We start from the raw sequence: 25,677 nt of genomic DNA, 5'->3' as shown, positions 1-25,677 counted from the left end.
CAGATTGGGTGTTTTGTTAGATTTATACATAAATTTTTGGGGGGGAGTGTTGCTATTTTAAATGATGTGTATTAAAAACTTTTAAATTTTCAATTTCAATTGTTTATTGCTGGTGTATGGGAAAGAAATGGACTTTTATATCTATCGATTTTTGTTTGGATTCTGGACATTGTAGTTTTACATTGTTTTGAAGAAAGTTTGGCTTTTTGCTGACAGTTAAGTTACTTATGGATTAGTTGGTTTCTTTTGAGGTTTATCTTGAAGGTTTATAAGGACACATCTGCTATAGCTTTTACTGTAGGCTAGTTTAGTCCCACTACTAAGCAATGATCCTCAGATGCTCTCTGCTGAATGCTCCATTACTCTGTCTGCTGCAAACTCAAATGTTTCCCAGTTCTGTGTGAGCACTGCCAATTCTTTGGCTTACAGTTTTCAGAAATCGTTCTTTTCTTGCCATTTGTTCTTTGTATGGCTCTGTCAAATTCCAGTTTATGCATCTACAGATTGGCATGAAGCCAAAGAATATGAGACCTTTATGCAGATTTATGGACCTCTTTCTCTGCATGGCTTTCTCACCTCTGGAATTTGGCCCTACAAATTCTAGTTGCTTTGTTCTAAACCAAATCCAAACCCTAATTTGGAATTCTGTTTCCTCAGTCAGTGAGACAATTGGGTTCTACTTGGGATTCTATCCCTGGGTAATGGTTCAGAAATTCTGTATAGGCAAAAATTCATGGCATTCATATTGTTCATCTTGTTTGTTTTCCTTCTCTCAGAGATTACAGTCCTGCACTGCCTTTTGTTCAACATCTAAAACAGCTGTTTCATATACTTTTCCATTTTTCCCTAGTTCTTGCTTTTACAGGCAGAAGTCTCTGACTGATTTTTAAGTTTGCAGGTAGACATTTTTACAGCACATTTTAAAAAATTTTGTGAAACAGCAATTCCTTATCTTGTCGTTTAATTTATGTCTAATTTTTTTATGTATATGTGTATATACTTAAATATATATGTGTGTATATATAGAGACACACACACACACACAGTCTAACCTGTATCTTTCTTGTTAAAATTAGGATATTTTCTTTGGTACTATCTTCTTTCATGCTGAAGATCCCTAGCTCTCTAATTATAAAGTGGCATTAAATTTTGTTTCCACTCAATTACACTCTGAATTAGGCTTCATAGTCTTAGATTTTAGTGGCCATAAATTCAGCACTCTAATTATCACTATTTCTTACTCTGCTTTTATTCCTCTCTGCAAACTGTAATTTATCTTTATTTCATATTACCTTCTGTGTCACAACAGTGATTGTGTTAGAGTAGATTGACATATTAACATTTCTAATCCTTAAATAATCTATTATTATAATTTAAGAACATTAAACAAATCAACTTGCAACTTTATGTGTTTAAGATAAGGCATTAGTTTGCTAGGGCTGCTGTAACAGAGTACCATGGATTGGATGATTTAAACAACAGAAATTTATGGTCTCCTAATTCTGGAGGCTAAAAGTCCAAAATCAGTGTCAGCAGGATGTGTTTTTTCTGAGGTCTGTGAGGGAAGGATAGTTCTAGGCCTCTTTCCTTGTCTTGTAGACGGTTATCTTCTCCCTGTGTCTTCACATCTCCTTCTCTCTATGTGTCTCTCTGTCCAAACGTCCTCTTTTTATGAAGATACCAATCATACAGGAATGGAGTACACCCCAATGCCCTTATTGTAACTTTATTGCTACTGTAGAGATACTCTCTTCAAATAAGTTCACTCTGAAGAACTAAGGATTAATTAGGGCTTCAACATATGACTCTTAGGGGACACAACCAATAGTAAATCTTTTCTAATATTCACTTCATTTATCAAATTGTTCTTTACATTCTGAATGATTAAAGACGGCTATCATTTGTCACTAGGCGAGAGAGATGGCTCTTTGTCTTGGTACCAGAGTTGGTGCCACTGCTTCCATACCAGTAAGCTCATTAAAATGTTTTATTATTCCAAGATGATCATCAATTTGAGTTTCGTTATGCAGCAAATTTTCTCAGTTTTCTGCTCTAATGGTGGGATCACAGGCCAGATCCAGCTAGCTGAAGTCTGTAGAACAGTCCGTATACAACAGAGTGAGAACTTAACATTTTCAATTCTATGACCTTCGTGTTTTTAAATGTTAAATCATAATGTCACATTAACATAGAGCTTTATCCTGAATTTTAGCTAATAAACCATAGAGCATCAGAGGAATGGTAACTTTGAAATCATTTCCTTTCTCAGTTTAGTTGTAAAAGGCTCTATTTCTGTGAAAAATAACAGATCATCATTTGACCTGTTATTGCCAAAATTTCTGTATGTTTGTAAATTTTATTAACTATTTGTACCTTTGGGAAAAGTTAGTGTAACATTCACATTCATGTCTTTTGCCATAAATTACTAGTTTATTACCATCTTTATTGAGTACAGTCACTAAAAATTTGTTTGATGAGTGACAGTTGTTATCCAGAGCTGGAGTAATTTGGACTCCTGTACACAGGAAACTGTATATTTGGGAGTTATACTGTTATTTCCATGATCTTAGATTCAGAACTATTCTATATATCACCTATTGAATTCTGAGGTTGTGCAATTCTGAATGTTGTGTAAAAGACCTTGGTTTAAAGTATTTAACACTTACTAGTTCAGAATAATTATGAGGAAGAATTGAGTTAATATATATGAATATTCTTTGTAAATGGAAGTGATAAATATTTTGTACTAAAAACATTGACAAGATTTTGTCATTGGCTTATTGATGTGGTTTTTTTTGTGTTTTTTTTTTTTTTTTTTTGGTGGCATTTCACATTTTATTTACAACAAAGGAATATCCTGTAAAAATGTTTATTAAAGAAGTTCTTTACCCCTGAGTTGTGTATACTTTTTTGCACAGACTTCTGTCTTTACTTAATCTGTTTAGAAATTTGAATCTGAAACTCTCACTTGGTAACATTATCTTCTGATTGTGGTTGAAGAGGTTTTTTTATTTCTCAGAGAGAGGTACTTAGAATTCGTTAGTGGATCAATCTGATTAGATGTGAGCAGTGTAGAGAGACATAATCCAAATCAAACTTAAAAAAAAAGTAACTCTTCTAAGTAGTATGCTATTACAAAGGGAATAAGTGCCATGGAAATAAAAATGTACTATTATCATTAAACCTCGAATTTTAATATTATTTAAAACCTTATTTTGGTATTAGCCTTTGAGAAAGGATCTCTATTACTTTCTCTCCCTCAATTAGGAAAGAAAAAGCCCTAACAAATCAGAATTGGTATTTTATTCATTTATTCAACTTGTTTAACAAACAAGTTTGAGGCTCAGTTATCCACCAGGAATTGTGTTAGGTGTTGGGAAACAAAGATGAAAAATTCACAGGTCTTGTGTTTAGGAGACACATTCTAGCTGAGGGGAAAAAAGGTTATAGTCAAGTGGGGACTGTAACAGCGATCTAAGACTCCACATGCAGTGTAGTGGAGGAAGCCCATCCTAGTGGGAATTCAGGAAGAGGGGAGGGGTTAGGAAAGTCTTTACAGAAGGGGTAGTAATTTGGACTAAGTATTTAAAGAAGAATCGGACCATCCCTCATTTATTTTTTCTGTAATTATGGAAATAAAAACAAAATTAAACATCTGCCTAATGTGCATCCAACTGGCTCTGACTTTATCCTCCATGAGTGAGAATCATGGTTTTACTAAAGTGAGAAGGAAAACACCCAAATCTGAGGGCTCAAAGGCATGTAAGCCTTTCAGCCTTTTGTGGAGAGGCTCCCCGGGAGTCCTGGAATAGGGAGGGGGTGAGCTGTAGGAGTGCCAGTTTTCTGGGTGAAGGAACCCCGAGGGAGGTGCTTGTAGGGACAGCAGGTGGGAGGGTGGACTGGGGTCTCAGGAGGCCACTGTGGGATGCTGAGTAGGGCTTTCTTCCTGGAACCTAGCGGACTTGGGCAGAGATAGCCTTTCTTCCTGCACTGCTCACTTTCAGCCATCTCTGTTGGCATCTTTTCTTTTTCTTCAAATGGAACCCAAGTAACGCTCTGGGAATAATACACATTCACCGGTGTTTCTCAACCTGATTAAGTATTAGGATCACCAGGGGAGCTTTTTCAACATACAGATTCTTGGGTCAGTCACAGACTTAACAGAATCTCCAAGGATGAAGCTTGGAAATCCGTATGTTTTTAACAGTTTTATTGAGCTATAATTCACATGTAAAATGCACCTCTTTGAAGTGTGCAATTCAGTGGTTTTTAGCATATTTACAAAGTTGTGTAACCATCAACACCAATTCTCCAATATTTTCACTGCTCCGAAAAGAAACCCTGTACCCATTACTAATCAGTTCCAATTCCTCCCACCCCCTTCCTCTGCCAAACACTCAGGTACTTTCTTTCTCCATGGATTTGCCTATTCTGGGTATTTCATATAAATGGAACCATATAATATGTGGCCCTGTGCAACCAACTTCTTTTACTTAGCATAATGTTTTCAAAGGTTTAGACATTGTAACATGTTTCAGAACTTCATTCAGTTTTATTGCTGAGTAATATTTCATTGTATGGATGTACCACATTTTGTTTATTCATTTATCATCCCATATGATAGATGGGTTATTTTCACTTTTTGAATAATGCTGCTGTGAATATTTGTGCACAAGTTTTTGTGTGGATATATGTTTTCACTTTTTTTTTTAACTCATTTTTAATTGAAGTATAGTCGATTGACAACATTACTTTCAGGTGTACAGCAAAGTATTTCAGTTTACATATACATATACATACATACATGTATATTTTCAGTTTCTTTAGCATTACATCTCCTTACAAGAAATTGAATATTGTTCCCTGTGCTATATGGTAGGTCCTGTTGTTTATTTTATATATAATAATGTGTATCTGCTAATCCCAAACTCCTAATCCATCCTTCCCCCCTCCTTTTCTCCCCTGGTAACCACAGTTTGTTCTCTATGTCCATGTTTCTGGCTTGTAAATAAATTTTTTTTTTTTTTTTTTTAGATTTCACTATAGGTAACATCATATGATATTTGTCTTCCTCTGTCTGACTAACTTAATATGATAATCCCTAGGTCCATCCATGTTGCTGTGAATGGCATTATTTCATTCTTTTTTATGGCTGAGTAATATTCCATTGTATATTTATACCACATTTTCTTTATCCAGTCATCTGTCAATGGACATTTAGGTTGCTTCCCTGTCTTGGCTATTGTAAATAGTGCTGCTATGAACACTTGGGTGCATGTGTCTTTTTGAATTACAGTTTTCTCCAGATATGTGCCCAGGAGTGGGATTGCTGGATCATATAGTAAGTCTATTTTTAGTTTTTTAAGGAGTCTCCATACTGTTCTCCACAGTGACTGCACCAAATTACATTACCACCAACAGTGTAGGAAGGTTCCTTTTTCTCCAAACCTCTCCAGCATTTATTTGTAGACTTTTTAATGATGGCCACTCTAGTGTGAAGTGATACCTCATTGTAATTTTGATTTGCATTTCTCTAATAATCAGCAAAATTGAGCATCTTTTCATGTGCCCATTGGCCATCTGATTGGATGTCATTTTGGAGAAATGTCTATGTAGGTCTTCTGCCCATTTTTTGACTGGGTTGCTTGGTTTTTTGTTTTTTGTTTTGTTTTGGTTTGTTTTTTGATATTAAGCTGTATGAGCTGTTTGTCTATTTTGGAAATTACTCATCCCTTGTTGGTCACATCATTTGCAAATAGTTTCTCCCATTCTGTAGATTGTCTTTTCATTTTGTTGATGGTATGCAAAGCTGTACAAAAACTTTTAAGTTTAATTAGGTCCCATTTGTTTATTTTTGCTTTTATTTCCATTACTTTTGGAGCTGGTTAAAAAAAATACTACTGCGATTAATGTCAAGGAGTGTTCTGCCTATGTTTCCGTCTAGGAGTTTTATAGTATCCAGTCTTACATTTAGGTCTTTAATCCATTTTGAGTTTATTTTTGTATGTGGTGTTAAAGAATGTTCTAATTTCATTCTTTTCCATGTAGCTGCCCAGTTTTCTCAGCACCGCTTATTGAAGAGACTGTCTTTTCTCCATTATATATTCTTGCTTCCTTTGTCATAGATTAACTAACCATATGTGTGTGGGCTTATTTCTGGGCTTTCTATCCTGTTCCATTGATCTATGTATCTGTTTTTGTGCCACTACCATACTATTTTGATTACTGTAGCTTTGTAGTATAGTCTGAAGTCAGGGAGCATGATTCCCTTAGCTCTGTTCTTCTCTTTCAAGATTGCTTTGGCGATTCAGGGTCTTTTTGTGTTTCCATATGAATTAAAAATTTTTTATTTCAGTTTTGTGAAAAATGTCATTGGTAATTTGATAAAGATGGCATTAAATCTGTGTATTGCCTTGGGTAGTATGATCATTTTAACAATGTTGATTCTTCCAATCCAAGAACATGGTATATCTTTCCATCTGTTTGTATCATCTTCAATTTCTTTCAATACTGTCTTATAGTTTTTGGAGTACAGGTCCTTTGCTTTCTTAGGTAGGTTTATTCCTAGGTATTTTATTCTTTTTGATGTGATGGTAAATGAGATTGTTTTCTTAATTTCTTTTTCTGGTATTTCATTGTTAGTGTATAGAAGTGCAACTGATTTCTGTATATTAATTTTGTATCCTGCAGCTTTACTGAATTCATTGATGAGCTCTAGTAGTTTTCTGGTAGCATCTTTAAGATTTTCTATGTATAGTATCATGTTATCTGCAAGCAGTGACAGTTTTACTTCTTCTTTTCCAATTTGGATTCTTTTTATTTCTTTTTCTTCTCTGATTGCTGTGGCTAGGACTTCCAAAACTATGTTGAACAAAAGTGACGAGAATGGGCATCCTTGTCTCATTCCTGATCTTAGAGGAAATGCTTTCAGCTTTTCACCATTGAGTATGAATTTAGCTGTGGCTTGATGTATATAGCCTTTATTAGGTTGAGATATGCTCCCTCTATGCCAATTTTCTAAAGAGTTTTGATCATAAATGGATGTTGAATTTTATCAAAAGCTTTTCCTGCATCTACTGAGGTGACCATATAGTTTTTATTCTTCAGTTTGTTAATGTGGTGTATCACATTGATTGATTTTAGATATTGAAAAATCCTTGCATCCCTGGGACAAATCACTTGATCATGGTGTATGATCCTTTAAATGCATTGTTAGAGTCTATTTGCTAGTAATTTGTTGAGGATTTTTGCATCTATATTCATAAGTGATATTGACCTGTAATTTTCTCTTTTTGTGATATCTTTGTCTGGTTTTAGTATCAGGGTGACAGTGGCCTCATAGAGAGTTCCAAAGTGTTCCTTCCTTTGCAATTTTTGAAATAGTTTCAGAGGGATAGGTGTTAACTCGTCTCTAAATGTTTGATAGAATTCACCTGTGAAGCCATTTGGTCCTGGACTTTTGTTTGTTGGAAGTTTTTAAATTACTGATCCAATCTCAGTACTGGAAATTGGTCTATTAATGTTGTCTATTTCTTCTTGGTTCAGTCTTGGCAAACTGTACCTTTCTAAGAAATTGTCCATTTCTTCTAGGCTGTCCTTTTTGTTGGCATATAGTTGCTCTTAGTAGCCTCTTATATTCTGTGGTGTGTTTTTTACTTTTTTTGAGTATCTACCCAGAAGTGGAATTGCTGAATCATATGGTAACTCTACTGTTTAACTTTTGAGGAACTGCCACACTGTTTTCCAAATGTTGCAGCATTTTAACATTCCCACCAATAGTGTATGAGAGTTTCCATTTCTCCACATCCTTGACAACACTTGTTATCGTCTGTATTTTTTATTTTAACTATCACAGGGGGTGTGAAGTGGCATTTCATTGTGGTTTTGATTTGCACTTCCTTAATGGCTGATGATGTTGAGCATCTTCTCATATGCTTATTGGCCATATGTCAATCAGAAGATATATGTAAGTGTGTGTATCTTCTTAGAGAAATGTCTCTTCACATCTTTCTATTCATTTTAATTGGGCTATTTGCTTTTAAGATGTTGAGTCATTGAGCCCATGTTTTTTAAAATTTCACCTCAGGTGACACTGATGCAGATCTTTGGATGAGTAATAAGTAACTGTAGGATAGGCTGCTGATAAACCTAACTTGGGCTGAACATTGAAGCTTTTACATTGAAATGCATGAATTGGTTTTGTATAGTGCTTTACTTTGTTGTAAACAAGTAGGGCAATATGGTTTAATGCTGATTTAATGGGATTATCTGTTAAGTACATTTATCCTTCCTTGGCCAACCCTAATATTACCATGTTCATCTTTCTGTGCACTGCTGCTAAGTATAAGTGCTCTTTGAGCTTCTTTACTCAGATCACGTCTCATATTAAGCTATGTTCTTTCTTTGGAGAACCTCCTCCAATCCCATAATCCCATGATGATATAGCTCTGGCTCTAATCCCTCTTCTGGGCTCCAGATTTATATATTCTTTTGTTTACAAGATTTTTTCATCTGGATACCCTGCAAGTACTTTAAATTCAATATATTCAAACTTCAACTCATGATCAACCTTTGCAAAGCTGCTTTTTCTGTATTCCTGATTTAAAGACACCATAGTTTAGTCATTCAAGTATATGGAAACATGAGAACTCCTTAGGCCTGGCTGCCTGCATCATGAGCCCCTGGGGTATTTTCCTAGGCCACATCCTTGAAGACTTTGATTTAATAATTTTGGGATTGTCCAAGGAATAGGAATTTTACAATTTCTCCAGGTACTTTTGATAAGCAACTGGCTTGGGAGACCACTGTGTGAGATTCTGCAGTTGAAATATTTTAATCCACACCCCCCTCCTTTTTTATGTTCATTTTACTGCCTCTGCTGTAGCTTGGTGCCTTGGCATTTCAGTGGCCTTCTACAGCTCTAACTCATTTGTGTCCCTTCTCTATTTGTTCCTTCTCTATGCTGCACTGCTATCTTCCTAAAGTACGGATTGGATAATGTCACATGTGTGATTAAAAATTCTCTGATGATTTCTTATTTCATATAAAATAAGTCTAAACTTCTTAGTATGACCTTTTATGTTCCTCATATTTTGGCAGTTACTTACTCTTTTTTTAAAAAAAAAAAATTAGTTTTGCCGGCACTTTTCCTGCCACTTCCTAAAAACAATCTGTTTCAGCTACCTAGACTCTTGTTTTTCCCCAGTATTTCATGCAACTCTTTGTTAGTGCTGTACCCTTTCCCTGGATATCTGTCAAAACTATGGCAGTCTTAGATCTGTGACCAACCATGCTGCATTATTCCATTGGCTTTGGTGGGGTAATATGAAAAGTCAGAGATAGCCTTTTCAAATAATTTATATTTATTATACAATTCTTACATACAGCAGATGATTATATAATATAAAATTATTGAATCTATCTAAACAAAACCTTCTGATTAATGCACAACACTCACAGATGCATGTAATATACATACTTTGGATTAGGGATACAGGAAATTAGTATCTTACTCTCTAAGGGGTGTCTGCCACAGTCCATTGGTGACATTGTAGGTAAGGTTGCTTCCTTTTTCTCTGGCAGCTGGCTAGGTCATCAGTGTTGATTAGATCAGTATGAAGGCTTTCATTTTAGAGCTTCTGGTCAGAGACCTAACCTTCTGACATTAGCAGAGGGAAGCACATATGCAGCCCTCCTGCTAGAGTAAGTGTTATTGAGCAAGGAAAATAGCGTGCAGTTTAGGGAACTCATGTATTTTGGTTATATATATAGTTAGTGCAAATACTGGCTCTGTTGCCCCTGTTCAACTGGTTGTGGGTTTTACATATATGTGAACTAGGCAACTGTTAAGTGTTGATGCTAGATACAATTTGCACACATCTGGCTCTGATACCCCCACCCACCTGGCTATAGTTTGGTGTATATGCACATTAAGAAACCCTGCCCTGTTGCTTCTGATGAGATGTGATATCCTTCACCGAACACAGGCAGCTTCTATGAGTCTGTACTGATAAAATGCTGAGTCTAGAACTGAGACATAATTCATACTCACAAACATTCTAAATACCTTTTCTCTTTCTACTTGTTTAATACATTCTCATCTATATCTCACATATCTGAAGCATAAATATTCCAAGTCTCTAGCTTTCTGTGAGAATCCTTCCTTTTGATATTTAAGTTAAATTGCTTGAGTTCCCATCCACACGTTGACAGATCTGATCTCTTTCCTCTGTGTTACCCAGAACCACCTTTTCTCAGCATAGTTGTAAAAGCTGGGGTGTGGCAGATGATTTTTTTTTTTTAACCAATATCTATGTCCTCTCCCCATGGGAGGATTATTCTTCTTTGTCCCGTTGAAGTGTCTCTTTGTCATGTGACTTGCTTTGGTCAATAAAACATAAGAGGAAATGATGTGGGGTCACTTCCTGTTACTTTGCCTCACTCTTTTCTCTCCAGCAAGAGGTTGTTACTGTTGATGTTCCAAAAAGTGATTGCTTTGTCTTATGGTCCCAGCATGAAGATGGATGACAAAGTGAAGAAGAACCCTTACTTAGCTGATCTACAATGAGCTCTAGCACGGGAGAGAAGTAAACCTTTGCTCTACTATGCCGCTGATAACTTGGAGTTGTTATCACTGTATGTCCCCAGGATCTGAAACAATGCCTGGCATTTGGCAGGTGTTCATTAAATACTTGATGATTGAATGAATTTGAACAAGGCACTTTCTAGGTGTCTCAAACTAGCATAGTCATACTTTCTGTCTTTCCATCTTTGCTGTGGTCCTGGGCTAATGAGTCTGTAGCCCAGGAAAGACATACACCATTGTCTCAAAGCAATAATTTTTCTAAAAAAACATTTGAGGAAAAAAAATTCTATTATTTTCTAATTAAAACAGACATGTATATGATATGGAATAGAACACAAATCTCACAGGAATTTTAAAAGGAGAAGTACAAGAATTTTCATGAAAGCAGGGTACTGCTTTAATCTTTTTCTGAGACCCCTTGGAAATGTTTGAGAAGCCCTGATGATCTCCGAGTCTCACTTTTTTTCCCTATAAAATACAGAGTTCGGACAAGGGTAGAGATGTCAGAGGCTCTAAAGGAGGGGCTGTGTGGTGTCGGCAGCACTAGCCAGGGAGCCGGCAGCCTTGGGCTCCAGTGCTTGCTTTGCTGATGGAGAAGCCGAGGACTCTGTCCAGTCATGTCATCCTCTAGATCCTCAGACGCAGGAAAAGTCGTGCCACATGTCTGCCTCTGTCCCACTGGATTTTTTTGTCTCGGTGGGGGGAATAATATATTTTAAAGTATTTTGAAAATTGTTAAGCTCTGTTATTCCAGTTGAAAAGTGGTATGAAAGTCTTGTAATCTTTTCAGATTTGAAGTCTTTCATTATACTTTAATTCCACTGGATGGCAGTATTTCACTTGCACGCCACTATAATTTTAGGGTTTGTATATAATCTCATAGAAAAGAATGTAATCACCATCTCATTTTCTTCCAACCTTATCTTTCCCCTTTCCCTTCCCAGGCACTCCCTATCTCCCAAAACAATTCTGAGAAACTGTTACCATTCGTTTAAAAATGATTTAATGACATAAATGTGAGGACAATCACTAAGACCTAGCAATTTATGCAGAACTTTAGATTCTTTCGGGAAGAAGTGTTAGATAGCTTAATTTTGCTGAGATGTAGGTAAATTACTTTGATGTAGGCAAGTAAAATCAGTTAAAAAGTCACCTACAAATATCTTGTCATTGGCTCTTTTTTATAAATGCTTTAACAACTATTTTTTCAAATAAACTCATGTAGTCATTTTTGACTGATAACGCCACTGGTGCTTATTTTATCCTATGTTTCATAAGATGATAAAGTTGTTATGCTGAATCCTTTGATGTCTGTGATGTGTTTGTGAAACACTTCGTTATGGTTCCATATCAGTTTACTTTGTGTCATACTCTTAGAAAATTAATTCTACAGGGTGAGTTGAACAAGAAAAGTATACTTGTAAAGCTTGATAAGTTTTTCCTCCCTGACTTCTGTTGATATTAAGGCTTCCATGTAAGTGGTGGTCCAGGTCTACTAGTGTTCCCTGCAGCAAGAAAAAAAAAATCAAGAGTCTTTAGCAACATAGTGGATTGCTAGTTTTCACTTGTAAGGAGACCATCATGCAGTTTCAAAACTGCAGTAATCACTGGATTCTATACAAGAGAAGGTAGCTGCTTGGAAAATTAGGTTATTGAAAAGTTGCTTATAAAATGATGTTGCTAGAGAAATTATTTTTTGATGGCTGACATTTGAAAGAAAATTTTAATTGTTTTGTGTCAAATAAGTTTTTGTTGTTTTCAAGGAGGAAAAAAAATGTTAAAAAAGATAGATGTCTAAATATAAGTTGATGTGTTAGTGACAATTTCATCTCTTTTTCTTATGGTCATAATTAGGAACCACATTTCCTCTCTTCTAATATACAGGATAATGATAAGCTGTTTGCACTGTGTGTATGAACATTTGCAAAATTTTTTGTGGAAGATAATCTGTAGCTTTTTAGTGATTCTCAAAAGGACTTACTACCCACAAAAGTGAAAAAAAATGGTATTTCATCATTACATATTTTAAATAGATTTAAAAATTGCTTTAGAAGTTTTACCTCATGAAATATCAATCCTCATTTGTGCAAGGGGTAAAAATGGAGGAACAGTGTATCTTAGTTCAGGATTTTAGAAAAATCTCACCATTTCTTTGTCCACAAATTAGAAAGTGACTGGCTGGCTAATAGATTAGTTTGGTGGATCCATTGTAAGTTGAACAACTGAACCTAAGGTGTTCTGATTAATAAACCAGTGGGAACATGAGGCATTTCACAAGTCACTTTATAATAGGTCCTTTCCTGCCAGATCTTTTTATGAGTAATTTAGGAAGCATGCTTGTCCAGTTTCCTGTTGAGAGAAAACCATGAGAAGTAGTTTCTGTTTCATTTGAGAGAAGCAGTATTCAAAATGTGAAGTCTCAAAGACAGAAATAAACCAACAACAAGAAATTAATAAAAGTCAAGTCTTGTATTTGCATTAATAAGTTATTTTATAAAAATAGAGAACTAGAGAAATTTCCCTTGAGAACAATTCAAAGTGAAAAGATTTGGGAGTTTCAATTAGTGTTGATTTTAGGGAGAAGTTTGCATGGTTTGGAAAGAGATTGGTCAGACTTTGTAAGCTAGGTAAATTGCTGGGAAAAAAAATCAGTGGTCTTATCTTTGGAACATGTAGGTCTGAACAAAGCTGTGGTTAAAACAATCTGAGCATATTTTAGGGGGTTACCTGTTTTGCAAATCCAGTGAACAGTTTTTCAAACAGACTTAAAGGACTGGAAGAGAAGAATAACAGTTAAGCATTGTCATTGAGCTGTTATTGAACACCAGCTGTGGTAGGTCCTGTGTTTAGTCCTTTAAACGGGTCATCTAATTGAATTCCTTCACAACAACCCTATGAGATAGATAGTACTGGGATCTCCTTATCACAAACGTGGAAACAGAGACATAGATTGCTGAAACGACTTTCTCGTTACTATTTACAAACAGTGAATAGCATAACTTGGGATGGAGTCCGAGTCTGGATCTTGAGTCCACGCCCTTAGCTGCTATAATATCGTGCCGTCCAGGGGAAAGAGTATTATGAAGCCAACAGAGGAGAGCGTCATCAGAGAGTGGTCACTATCGTTAAATGCTGCGGGCAGGTAAAGAAATGTGAAAAATGAGTCTGACAGGAGATGACTTCATTTAAGGGTTTTTCCAGGGGAGTGATGAGGGCAGATGCCGAATTGTAGATCGCTGAGGAATGAATAGGGAAGTGAGGGTATTTGGTGAGGACAGAGCTAGTTAGAAGAAAAATTAGACTAGAAGCAATGATGGTGGGACAGAGACGACAGGAAAACTGGAAGAGAAGGTTTAAGGCTAGGAGCAGAGTCTGTGTCATAGCAGAGAGGTCATACGAGGCAAACACAATCAAGAACTAGACAGCCTGTAGTCCCTCTCTTTCTTTTTGGCCGGGGTGGGGGTTGAGGAGGGGGTTGGGGTGGTGCTGGTTCAATTTTCAAGGTTTCATAGTACATTAAAATGCTTTTAGTTTTACTGTCGATTTATTTTAAAAGCAATTTACAATTAAAAATTTAATGCACTGAGTACGTTTGAATTAAATCAGATAGAGACATGGGGTACCTAATGAAATGTGGTTTATCTTCCAAAGTGATTTGCTGGAGAAAAGAGATGTGTTCAGACCCATGGAAGTCCTCATCAGTGGCCTAATTAGCATTCTTTTCCGCCATGTTCCCAGGATAACAGAAATCCCGACTTGTGTTAGTGGCAGTGGGATGAATCCTTACTGCTCTGATCAGTTACGGTACTCTTTGCTCACCTTGGCTAGCAGTTGGTCTAGGGAAGTCCCTGTCGCCTAGTTCTGGCTAATGAGATGTAAGAAGTCTTTTGGGTGAGGCTCCCAGGAAAGCTGTCAATTTTCTCACGAAAAGGAGCAGAGACTCATCACTCTTCTTTGTGGCCAGTGGAGTGTCCAGACATTAGGTCTAGAGGGCACCCTTTGAACATGGGTTGACAAGCATGACAACAAAGTCAATGTGTGAAGGACATTGTGCAAAGCAGACATTTAGGAGGCGCTTGGTATTTCACGAGTCCTGGGCTGCCTAGCTTCACACCTCCTGGTTCATGAGAGGCACGCATGTATTTACTGAAGTCACTGTCTATCAGATTTCCTGTTGCTTGCAATCAGATGTAGGACTCAGAGAAGCAAAATTCTTCACCAACTGTTTCTTACACACGTGTAGTTTATTTCTGGCAAATTTTAAGATAATCAACCTAATTGACCCTCTTCTATTTTTACAGCCTTTAATAATGTCTCATTAAAAAGATTTTAATCTGGTTTTTCAATTTCAGAAATAATCTAGTCTTTAAAAATTATATTTGACCACTCTATACTTTAACTCAGTTAGCTATTCATTTCTAGTTTCTTTCCAGAGACAGAGCAGTGCCTATATGATGTTGACATCTGCTCTATCTCTATAACATCAAAAAATATTTTTGCCGTGGAAGAAACCAAAGCATGAAGCCATCAGAGATCGTTTTCCCATCAGACCCAGATCAGCTCAAGGGAATGTCTCATTAAACCATTTAGTCCACATTCTAGAAAATCTCAATTGAAGAGAGATTTCATGCCAAAATGTTTATTTATAATGAAACTGCTAAAATACATGTCTGCTGGGCTAGTTGGGTTGGGATGGGGTTAAATGTAAAATAATTCTCAATGTTCTTCAGAGTTCCTCAGATGAATATGATTATTGCAGTGTTCTTTGCACCTAAATGTTGGACACTTGAGATATGACTGCTAGGGAAGGTGCTGCTTTCTGCCTCAGCATCATTGGACTTAAAAGTACACAAAGATAGGTGACATAGCCTTTGTCATGGCCTTCAAGGTGAGTTAAACGAAGCAGTGAAATTTGTTTAGAAGCCTTTTCTTCATAGAATGAGTCTAATATTAATATAGATGCTTTATTTTAATAGTGTGACTTGCATTTGTGTTCAGACAATGAAACACAATGAAATTTCTAGTCAATTCTGAAAGTGCTATGGAGAGAAAAATTGACCTGACAACTGAACAGCAGAAGTCTAGACACTGCTATAAAAATTGTTTAAATGACAGTAGGAAAGTCAACATTAAAATTATTGGAGTAATCAAGTATAAATTTATTAAACACATGAATAAACATCTCTGCATGTGACATAGAAAGTAAATGCAGAATGTAGCAAATATCCAGTTATGCAGAGATGGAGCATTTTAATATTCTGCTCTCCTTACTTAATCCCATGAGTCATGGCATAATTAGCTACCAAAAGATTTGATCCCTTCAAGTCAGGTGGTCAAATCTTTTAGCTTCTCTCTAGATGATCATCACATTGAGTGAATTGTTAATAATTCAGTCTTGGTGCTTTGAGTCAAGCTTATTAAGAACAATCTAAGTTTCAGATTTTCTCTAAAAATTATACAAAAGAAGAGCTCTGTTATTGTATTTAATTTTGAATGGAAGCATAATTGCCTATTAATGCTATTTTTAGGATGTTTTTAAAGGGAACATTCAAGCTTTGAGATGCTCCCCATTTTAAGATGTGTGTATCAGTATGAGTCACTAATTAACGTAAATCGTCTGCCATACAAAAAAGTCTGACTTCCTAAAATCATGGCTGGAGAAGTGGTAATTCTCTTCTCTGCTTTTCCAAGTCATGACATCTAGTTGTTTTACAACGATTGGTCTAGAATTTGGTAAGTCATACTGACCCCCATGGGTTCATATGTTGTCACTCTACCCACTGAAATAAACATGCATTCTCATTACCTATTTCCTGCTTTGAATCATACTCATTCATACACTGTTGTGTTCTTTGTTAAGTCTCTCAAGCATACCTTGTTGTCAGTCACAGCTTGAGACCCACCCCATCTGTCACAAACCTCTTCTCAGTGGACGGAGCTCACACTGATACAACCACCTCCCTTTCCCAGCCTTCTGCATCCATGCGCACACCACGTGTCTGTCATCGTTTCTTTTCCTAGTGAGCCAGCTGCTCTTTAAAATACATCTCGACGTAGCATTCTGGTCATCATACATTGAAAATGTCCTTGAAGAGGAAGCTTATTTGTAATCCTTGAACATTCTGTTCATGTATCAGCATCTTATGTAGTTTTTAAATTATCTCCATCATTTAGTTTAGTTTTGTTCCTTTCACTAATTGCTCTGTGCAACCTTTGTCTCATCAGCAATAGTCGATTCATCATGAGAATCATGTTTCAAGTTTCACTCGTCCACTTCAGTGTGCCACAGGACTGGACACATAACACGTTCTCAGTAATACTTGGATATTTTCTGGACTAGAAGTCTCAGGTCAGGGGGCCAGCTGGTCTGGCTTCCTGGCTTGCGGATGACTGCCTTCTTGCTGTGTCCTCACACAGCATTTTCTCTGTCCCTGCATGGAAAGAGCAATCTCTGGTTTCTCTACCCTTTCTTATAAGGACATTGTCCTATTGGTTCAGGGCCCCATCCTTATGATGTCATTTAATGTGAATTCCCTCCCTGTTGGGCCACATCCCACAGGCCAGCAAGTCTGAAGAAAGAGCCCAGAGTCAGCGACAGAGACATCAGTGGTTTAATGGATAGGGTGATCTTACTAGTCTGAAGCAAGGCCCTGGAAGGACACCCCAGCATGTGCAGTGGTCGGTGGACAGGACGCGGCGGCTGTCTTTGCTCTTGGAGAGGGGTGGGTTACCAGTTATAGAGGGAATTGACGTCAGGTTGGCTTATCAGTTACCAGGGAAACCAGCAGAGAGCCACGGCCCTCACTGCCCCTTGAATAAACATAGTGGAGAGTTCTCATCTAAAGCCTGAAGAATGTTAGCTGGGGCCTGGGGCAACTGTGTAGGAAGGTCAGTCATGTGAGTAGGGTGTAGGTGAAGTAGGCACAGTTTGAGCAGGGACATACAGAGAGCGGGAGAACAGCCAAGTTGACCAAGTCCTGAGTGACTTGACCATACACTCCCAAAGCCCCTCTCTCCGGGTAAAGGCCGGTTAGGCCTTCAACATATAAATTTGGGGGTACATAATTTAGTTCATAACAATGAGATATTAAAGTATTAGTAAATCTTTTAAGAAAGGAACCATTGAATTTTGCTTTACTTTTTTTTTTGTTGTTGTATTTCTTCAACCTAGCTTGATCTAAGCCTCCATTTCACCTATATCTCTAATCATGGGAGTTTTCCCCTTCTAATATTTTTTGCTCTGTATGATTTGGCAGGCATTAATCAAGTTTTTCTTTAAAATTCTTAGTGGGAACTGATCAAGGCTCTTTGGGGGGTTTTACCTAAAAGATCCCCTCTGGAGGCTTGGCAGAGAGTGAATCCAAGGCTAAGCTCTATTAACCACTCCTGCTGTTGCCCTTTTCTGCACACCTCAAGCTCACCCTTTGAGAGGACCAGCATATCACACCCACCTACTAAACTACTGTCTCAAGGACTTTTGTTGATTGTCTCACAGAATTTGAAGCACATGTGAGTGGTCTTAAGTCTGATTATTAATGAGAACAAGTGAGGCCAGGTCTATTATATACAAAGGTAGGAGCCCTCTGACTTGTGTTTCTATCAAGTAATTAATTGTCTTAGACTGAGTGGCTCGTTTTTGACTAAAAGGGTTAGACAGGTTTACATGTACAGGTTTACAGAAGGGACAATGCTTATGTATCTTTCATTTCAACTACAACTTGTCATAAAAACAGCAATCACCAATAATAATTAGTTTTCTACCTTGAAAGACAAACACACATACACATATCTGCATGCCTGCACATGTACGTACACACACACACACACACACACACACACACACCCCTGTATCAGATGTTTGATTCATTGCCAGAACCACCCTGTCACATTTGATGTTTTCCTTTCTGGTCCTCCAAACTCTAGCCTCCTTAACAAATAATATTTTTGTATCTATTGTAGAAAAATCTTGTTATCTCTAAATCTAATTCCCATTTTCATCATTGCTAAGTCATTATTTTTTTTATAATCAAAACTCTTGGAGCTCTTTCCTGAATTTGCTGGATTGTTTTGTATTAGATTTTTCCTAGGAGTTATTTATTTCAGATCTAACTCTTGGCATAGCACCCTTGACTATATAAATATTCTACTATTTTAATGTAAAATTGTTATACAAGAACTGGGCTTTGGTCTACATACCTACCTGAATTAATATAGAACTTTCTTCATACACTAGCTAGTCACTGATTTCCTAATTTTCATTAGCCAGATTTCATTATTTTTGCCATGTCTACTTAACACTTTGTATTTAAGATTTGTGCATTCCTGTAATCAAATGAGATAAAAATCTTGTAAATAAAAATATTCTTCCTAGGTCTTGTATTATTTATTATTTTCTTATTAACTTTCCTTGTTTTCTTTCTTAAAATTTTATTTTGTTGTGTGTGTGCAGATTCAGAAAGCTTGTAACGAGTCTATAATTGCATAGGTTAGAGTTTAACTGTGGTCTTCCTCCTTTCGGTATGCATGTATCAGTCCCGTTTCCTCTAGGCTGGGGAGGCTGGAACCCTCTCTTTGATGCCTGTGTAGCAGGGAAGGTTTAAATCCTCACCTTTGCTTTCCTGCTTCTGCTCTGCTTAGCAGATGCAGCTTCTTGTTGCCCCGCTTATGTTGCCCTGTTCTATATCAAGTCAACCTAGGCAACAAATTCAATTTTTAAATAAATTTTCGTTAGTGGCCTGTCTTCTCTCTCTCCATACAAGAAATCTGTGTGTGAATGTAGTAGGTTATATTGAAGGTTAGGGGTGGGGGGCGGGGAGAAGAGAGGAATATTATAGAAGGGCATGGAAACACTTGCTGCGATTTACCTGCTCCGGGCCGGCCGTCTCCTGACCCTGTGTTTTAATTAGCCACTTCATGTAGTCTGCCAGTGGGATCTTCTCTTCTTTGCCCCCTTTCTCCATCTCACCTTTCCTTCTCCTTCTCAGTCTTCACATCCTCTTCCCCATCCTCTTTTTCTGTGATTGCACCTGTGTCCTCTACTCTATGATGCAGTTCAGTCTCCCATCACTACTCCCAAACCCAGCTGTTTTCTACCTTGAAAAGCATATTGCAATGTATCAAAGTGCTCATTTGGAACAGGATCCACTCTCAAAGAGGCAATTGGTTGACCAAAAAGATTTTTTGCCTTTTGTTTTGTTTTGCCATTAGAACTGAATATCAAAGTGCCAGAGTTGGTAATGATTATACTGTATTTGTACGATTTAAGGCACCAATAGCATCTGAAGTAGTAAGTAACAGATGGGGCGTGAGAGAGATCTGGTGTGGGTGAATTACTAGCTAAAATTAGAGATTAATGGGTTAGGTTCAGAATTTATGTTCATGTGCTGGAAATAAAAACGGCAAAGTAATTAAACGTCAAAGAGGATAGAGTCAAATAAAATAGCATGAATAATAATTAGAATTTTAATTTTAAGTAGACCACACTATCCAATAGATTTTGTTTATCCAAAATAATTTTAAAACGTCTGACTTTATGGAAAACAAAGTCATTTTAACCTGAACTTTAAAACGTATAAGCTATTTAAAATAATGTTTAGTTAGATTTTTAGATTTTGAGATTTCTTACTCCTCTGGCTTTAATGGGCATGCCCAAAAAGCAGACCTCTTACTCCTTCACATTTATTCACTTTATTTTAACTTACCTAACTTGTCTCAATAAACAAGTAACATGATGCCCAAATCTGCTCTAAGGAAATAGGTGTTTACTGTTAATTAAACCAGTCCTTTTCCACTTTTCTGCCAATAACACAGATGAGTTTATCCCCACCTTAGTAGCTGTCTGTATGTGTATTTATTTTATTTGATTTTATTTTCATTGACATATAGTCAGTTTACAATGTTGTGTAAATTTCTGCTGTACTATATAGTGATTCAGTTATACATATATATTACTTTTCATATTCTTTTTCATTATAGGCTATTATAAGATATTAAATATAGTTAATGCTAATGAATAACTGGCAATGGCTGACTTCAATCTGGACAGATAATTCACTCCTACTTGCTCCCTCCCCACTACCCCATCCTCTGACACAAAGTTACTCCTTCAACCTTGTTAGAACATAGCCAGCTGACTCTTTAATGAGGTATATGAGACCTGGAAAAGTTAACTAAGCTTCTAGGCTCAAGTGATCACCATGGTAGTAAACAATGCATTACACACTGTACTTTTAGGCCAGCCCTATGGAACAGAAAGTAAATCAAAACTGAAAAATTCTCCAGTCTATTTGGAAAAAACAAACCAGGATTTATTTTTTAATTACACTTTTTTATTTTGAAGTAATTGTATATTCACACGCAGTTGTAAAAAATAGTAAGGAAAGATCCTGTGTAAACTGACCATTTCCCTCAATGGTAACATTCTCATCACTGCAAGGATCTCCCTTGTTGCTCTGTTATTCTTACCCACTTTCCTCCTAGCCCCCAACCTCCAGCCCCCTGGCAACCACTAATCTCTTCTTATGTTTTCTTTCATTTCAAGAATGTTGTATAAATGGAATCATGCAGTATGTGAGATTGACATTTTTTCACTCAGCATAATTCTCTGGAGATTCACCAAAGTTGTTGCATGTATCTTTAGGTCATTCCCTTCTATGGGTAAATCATGGTGTGGCTGTACCATGATTTGTTAAATTATTCACCCATTGAAAGACATCTGGGTTGTTTCTAGGTTTTGACTATCATGAATAAAGCTGCTGTAAAATTCTTCTACAGGTTTTGCATGAGTAAAAGCTTAGTTTCTCTGGGATAAATACTGGGATTATAGTTGGGTTGTATGATACTTGCAAATTTAATATTTTTTGAAAAATTGCCAGATATTTTCATCTCTGTCCACACTTTCAGTCATGCCTCAATTACTCCTAGTTATCCTCTCCAGCTTCTCTTTCTCTACCTCCTTTATAAGCTCATCCTTCTCTATTCAGCTATTAAATGTGGAAATGCTTTTCAGACTCGGTTCTAGAAGCCTTTTCTTCTCAGTCAGCATTTTTGTGTGTGTGACTCATCTATATCCTTGTCTCAATAACCATTTATACTTAGATGACTCATAAACTTATTTTTCTAATTCACATCTCTGGTCTGAATGTCAAACCAATAACTCCAACTCTCTACTTGACATCTCCTTTTGTATCTAAATAGCACTCTAAGCCTCAAATGCCAAAACCATGCTGATGATCTTCCCTTCCAACTCTTCCAGATTTCACGTCTCAGGGAATGGCACCACTGTATACTGAGTTATATTTGCCAGAAGCCTAGGAGTATTTATTGCTTCCCTTTTTCCTTCACCTCTCATATCCAATTAACCACCAAATCCTGTGGCTTTTCCCTCTTGAATCTTCCCCCTTCTTTCCATTTCTACCTCCAGGCTTTTATCATCTCTTACCTGGGCTAATACAGTAGTTTCCTAACAGACTTTCTTCTTCTAATCTTTTTGTGCTTGAATTAACTTTTGACTCTGTAACCAGAGAGATATTTTCAAAATACAAATTTGGTCATGTCACCTGCCTGCTTAAATTTTTTTTTATTGCTCTTGTGGGAAGTACCTAAATCCTTAACATGACTTAGTACATACAGTTGACATTCAATAAATATTTATGGAAGAATAAATAGATAACTTATATAGTGTATAATATTAGCTATTAAAACAGCATTGCTACACCATGTATGTATCTGCGTATCTTTCTTTACTCTTGTTATACTTCTGCTGGATGTATTTCTAGAAGTGGGATCACTAGTATAGTTTGGCTTTCATCTACTGAGTATCAGGGTTAGTGGGGCAGTTGGTGTAGTGCCTCATAGCCACCAAGAGAAAACCGAGCTAGGAAGATCTGTGATGATTTATTAAAGGAGCCACCCTGTACCTCCTGTCTGATGGAGGAGGGTTATAGTCTAAAGAACTGCCCAATGATTTAAGGATTTTTAAAAAACAGATTGTATGCCATATAACCTTAGATTAAATATTTTGTAAGGCAGAGCAAGGAACACATGAGTTGAATTTTCATATTCATAATAAATGTGACTTATCCCTATTTTATTTTGCTTATAAGTTTTTCTTATTAAGGACAATAAATGGAAATTAGGTAGTTTAAGGAAAAGAATGATTTGAAATCAGGTGGTCACATAAGAAGGGCTAATAAAAATAATTTATGACTTACAATTTTTATAGAAATAAAGGATCTGTTTACTAATGTAGCTGATAACTGGGCAGAACTGTGATGTCTGCAAATAGTATTTTCAGAAACATGCTCTTCTGTCTCTGCCTCTTTTGCTCCCCTCCCTGGAAGGAAGATGGTGCGTCTCAGTGCATGTGGAGTAGGCAGAAAACAGCATGAAGGTATCCAGTGCCTGAAAGGTGGGGGGTAGGGGTATCAGGTTACTGATAGCTTTGTACTTGTTGGTTCTGTGACCCTGGACAAGCTAGTTAACCTCTGTGATACTTAGTTTTTCCATCTGAAGAAAATACTAACCACTGGTTTACATGCAAACTGGATTTGATGTTATCATTTGTTTTATTATTTATTAATGTATTTATTTTTTGAAATTTCTTTATTTTTTTGAGCTGATATGAAACACTTTATTACTGATTTTAATCATAAATTTGCATACCAAGAAGTGAAAAGCATGCAGTGCAGGGACACTGATGGCTTTAAAAATCCTAACAGCAACTTATCAGGCTGCAAAATGACTCACAATGGGCTCCTAAGGCACTGAGAGGTACCATGAAATTCTGAGAGTTACTATGCTTTTGGAAATATACATGTTTTCAAAAGGAGCATAGAACTCTATGAAATTCATAAGCAACACTAGAGTTTTTTTGTACTGTGTTCCTTCTTACTCTAGACTGTTTTTGTTTATACTGAAATGTATTAATTATGCAGCTTTATATTTATTTTCATCTTACTATCAATGTTGCATCATCTACTTTGTGGCTGCTTAATTGATGTAATTGCTCTGTCTGTCACTCCTTCTTGTTCTAGGCAATGGACCTCACCACGACCGTTGCTGTACTTATAATGAAAACAACTTGGTGGATGGTGTTTATTGTCTCCCCATAGGACACTGGATCGAGGCCACTGGGCACACCAATGAGATGAAGCACACAACAGATTTCTATTTTAATATTGCCGGCCACCAAGCCATGCATTATTCAAGGTAAAAATAGTGCCATGTTTATAAGCACAGAAGTAGGACAAGGGTAGCATTAGGACGATGGAAGTATTTACTGCCTTCAAAACTGCAGTTTTTCTCTTCGGGGGGTTGTATAGGCCTGCAGTACTTTGAGGAGGTAAATTGCAGTGAATTACTGTGTGAGCTTCTCTGCTTCCAGATGTGAAGGATCCTTTTTATAGAATTCTTTTATTAAATACATAGCCTGGCATCAACATACTTAGACCAGACGAGAGTTAACCAATCTTTGTACTTATATAGTGGAATAAAAATAAAAACTAGACTAAACGATCCTAAATCAGTATTTTAATCTTTTATGCTACTAAGCAATAGTGAAACAAGAATTGGTGTCTCTTTATAAAATTTTATTCTAATAAACATGAGTGAAAATGTAGACATAAAACTAGATTGGATATGATCACTTGCTCTATTATTTATTAATATATTTATTTTTATTTGTCTGCTTAATTATTATGCCAATAATATGTGCCATACTGTAACTTCAAACACAGAAGAGAATGTTAAATGAAAAGTAAGGTTCAATACATTTTCCTTCATTCCCACTCATCAGAAATAATTATTTTTAACCATTTTATGGTTAGTTCTTCTGGAAGTTAAATCCAAGTCTTAAATAATATGCATATATTTTAATTGTAAATATATCAACTTAAAAATCACTATTGATCTTCCTCTATGACGTGAGAGAAATTTAGCTCACTTATACTCATTTTCTCTCCTGATTCCCAATCCCTACCAGGCTCATTAAAACAATTCTTTTGTTATTTAACTTAATAAAAATTCTATTTCTTGACCCATAATTTTCTTTTTACAGTGTCTCTTGATTTCCTACCCTGTAAGATCAGAGATTTATTGCCTCTATATGTTCCTCCACATCTGCTTCTACCCATTAACTCCTGTTTTCCATTACTTATACATGTTCAAGTTTTATAGAACTTAAATTTATTCAGCAAATAGAAATGTCTTTCATACTTTGCTGATTTAAAATTTAAAACCAATGCCCAACATTTAAAATATTATGTATGTATTATTTGCTGTAGAACATGCAGTACTTGTACCATAGACCAAGAGATCCATTCTCATGTACTTAAAAATTGTATTGCTTTGAATGAGAGATACAATGAATACAAACAGCGTTGTAAGGGGTAGGAGAGAGGAAGAATGTAACTTCATCACAGTGTTAGGGAATTAACATTCTTCTTGGACATACCTTTCTTATAAATTCACGTTAGAAGTTGGCCTTGGATGCAGAGCCTGAGGAAAAGAGGAATTAAGTATGACTTGTGGTTTTATGGTCTGAGCAATTGGATTAATGGTGTTACCATTTTCTGAGATGGCAGAGACTTAGGAGAAGAGCAGTTTGGAGTTGGGATTGAGATAAAAATTCTACTTTAGACATATTGCATTTGAAATGTAGGTTAGATTGCAGAAACAAAATCAACTTGATGTCTGGAGTTTTGGGGAGAGGTTGGAAGTAGAGAGATAAAGTTGGGATTATCAATGTATAGATAACGTTCAAAATGGTAAGTCTAGATGAGATCACTTAGCAAATGAGTAAGATAAAGAAACGATAAAGAAAAGAAGAGCCCTTGGGTCCACACAAATCAAGGATCAAGAAGAGGATCCAGACAGAAGAATGAGAAGGAGCACCTGCTGAGATGTTCTGATATTTAGCGAGGATGTTTTTATGGGTTGGTTTGCATTTTTGCTGAGCCACATCTTCTCTCTGTAGGGTCACGTCTTAGGCTCTAGGGATTTTCCTCTGCTGCTTGATTGTTTCTCCGCCTTCACTGTCTTTGTTCTGCCAGTAAAGATACCCCTTAAGGTGGATGCTGGACCTCTTGGATTTA

The 25,677-nt window shown here is 36.5% G+C and overlaps 1 protein-coding gene across 1 annotated transcript in view; it reads left to right on the top strand.

The window, feature by feature from the left end:
* EPM2A (EPM2A glucan phosphatase, laforin) overlaps positions 1-25,677 on the top strand; it is an 80,134-nt gene that overhangs the window by 9,011 nt on the left and 45,446 nt on the right. The window contains 1 exon segment of the mRNA XM_032485100.1: positions 23,620-23,794. Coding sequence (XP_032340991.1) covers positions 23,620-23,794 — 175 coding nt within the window.

The sequence above is a fragment of the Camelus ferus genome, chromosome 8, assembly GCF_009834535.1.
Source record: "Camelus ferus isolate YT-003-E chromosome 8, BCGSAC_Cfer_1.0, whole genome shotgun sequence".
NCBI classification, from domain to species: domain Eukaryota; kingdom Metazoa; phylum Chordata; class Mammalia; order Artiodactyla; family Camelidae; genus Camelus; species Camelus ferus.
Note: the sequence above shows the minus strand (reverse complement) of the source record. Positions and strands in the feature narration are given on the sequence as shown.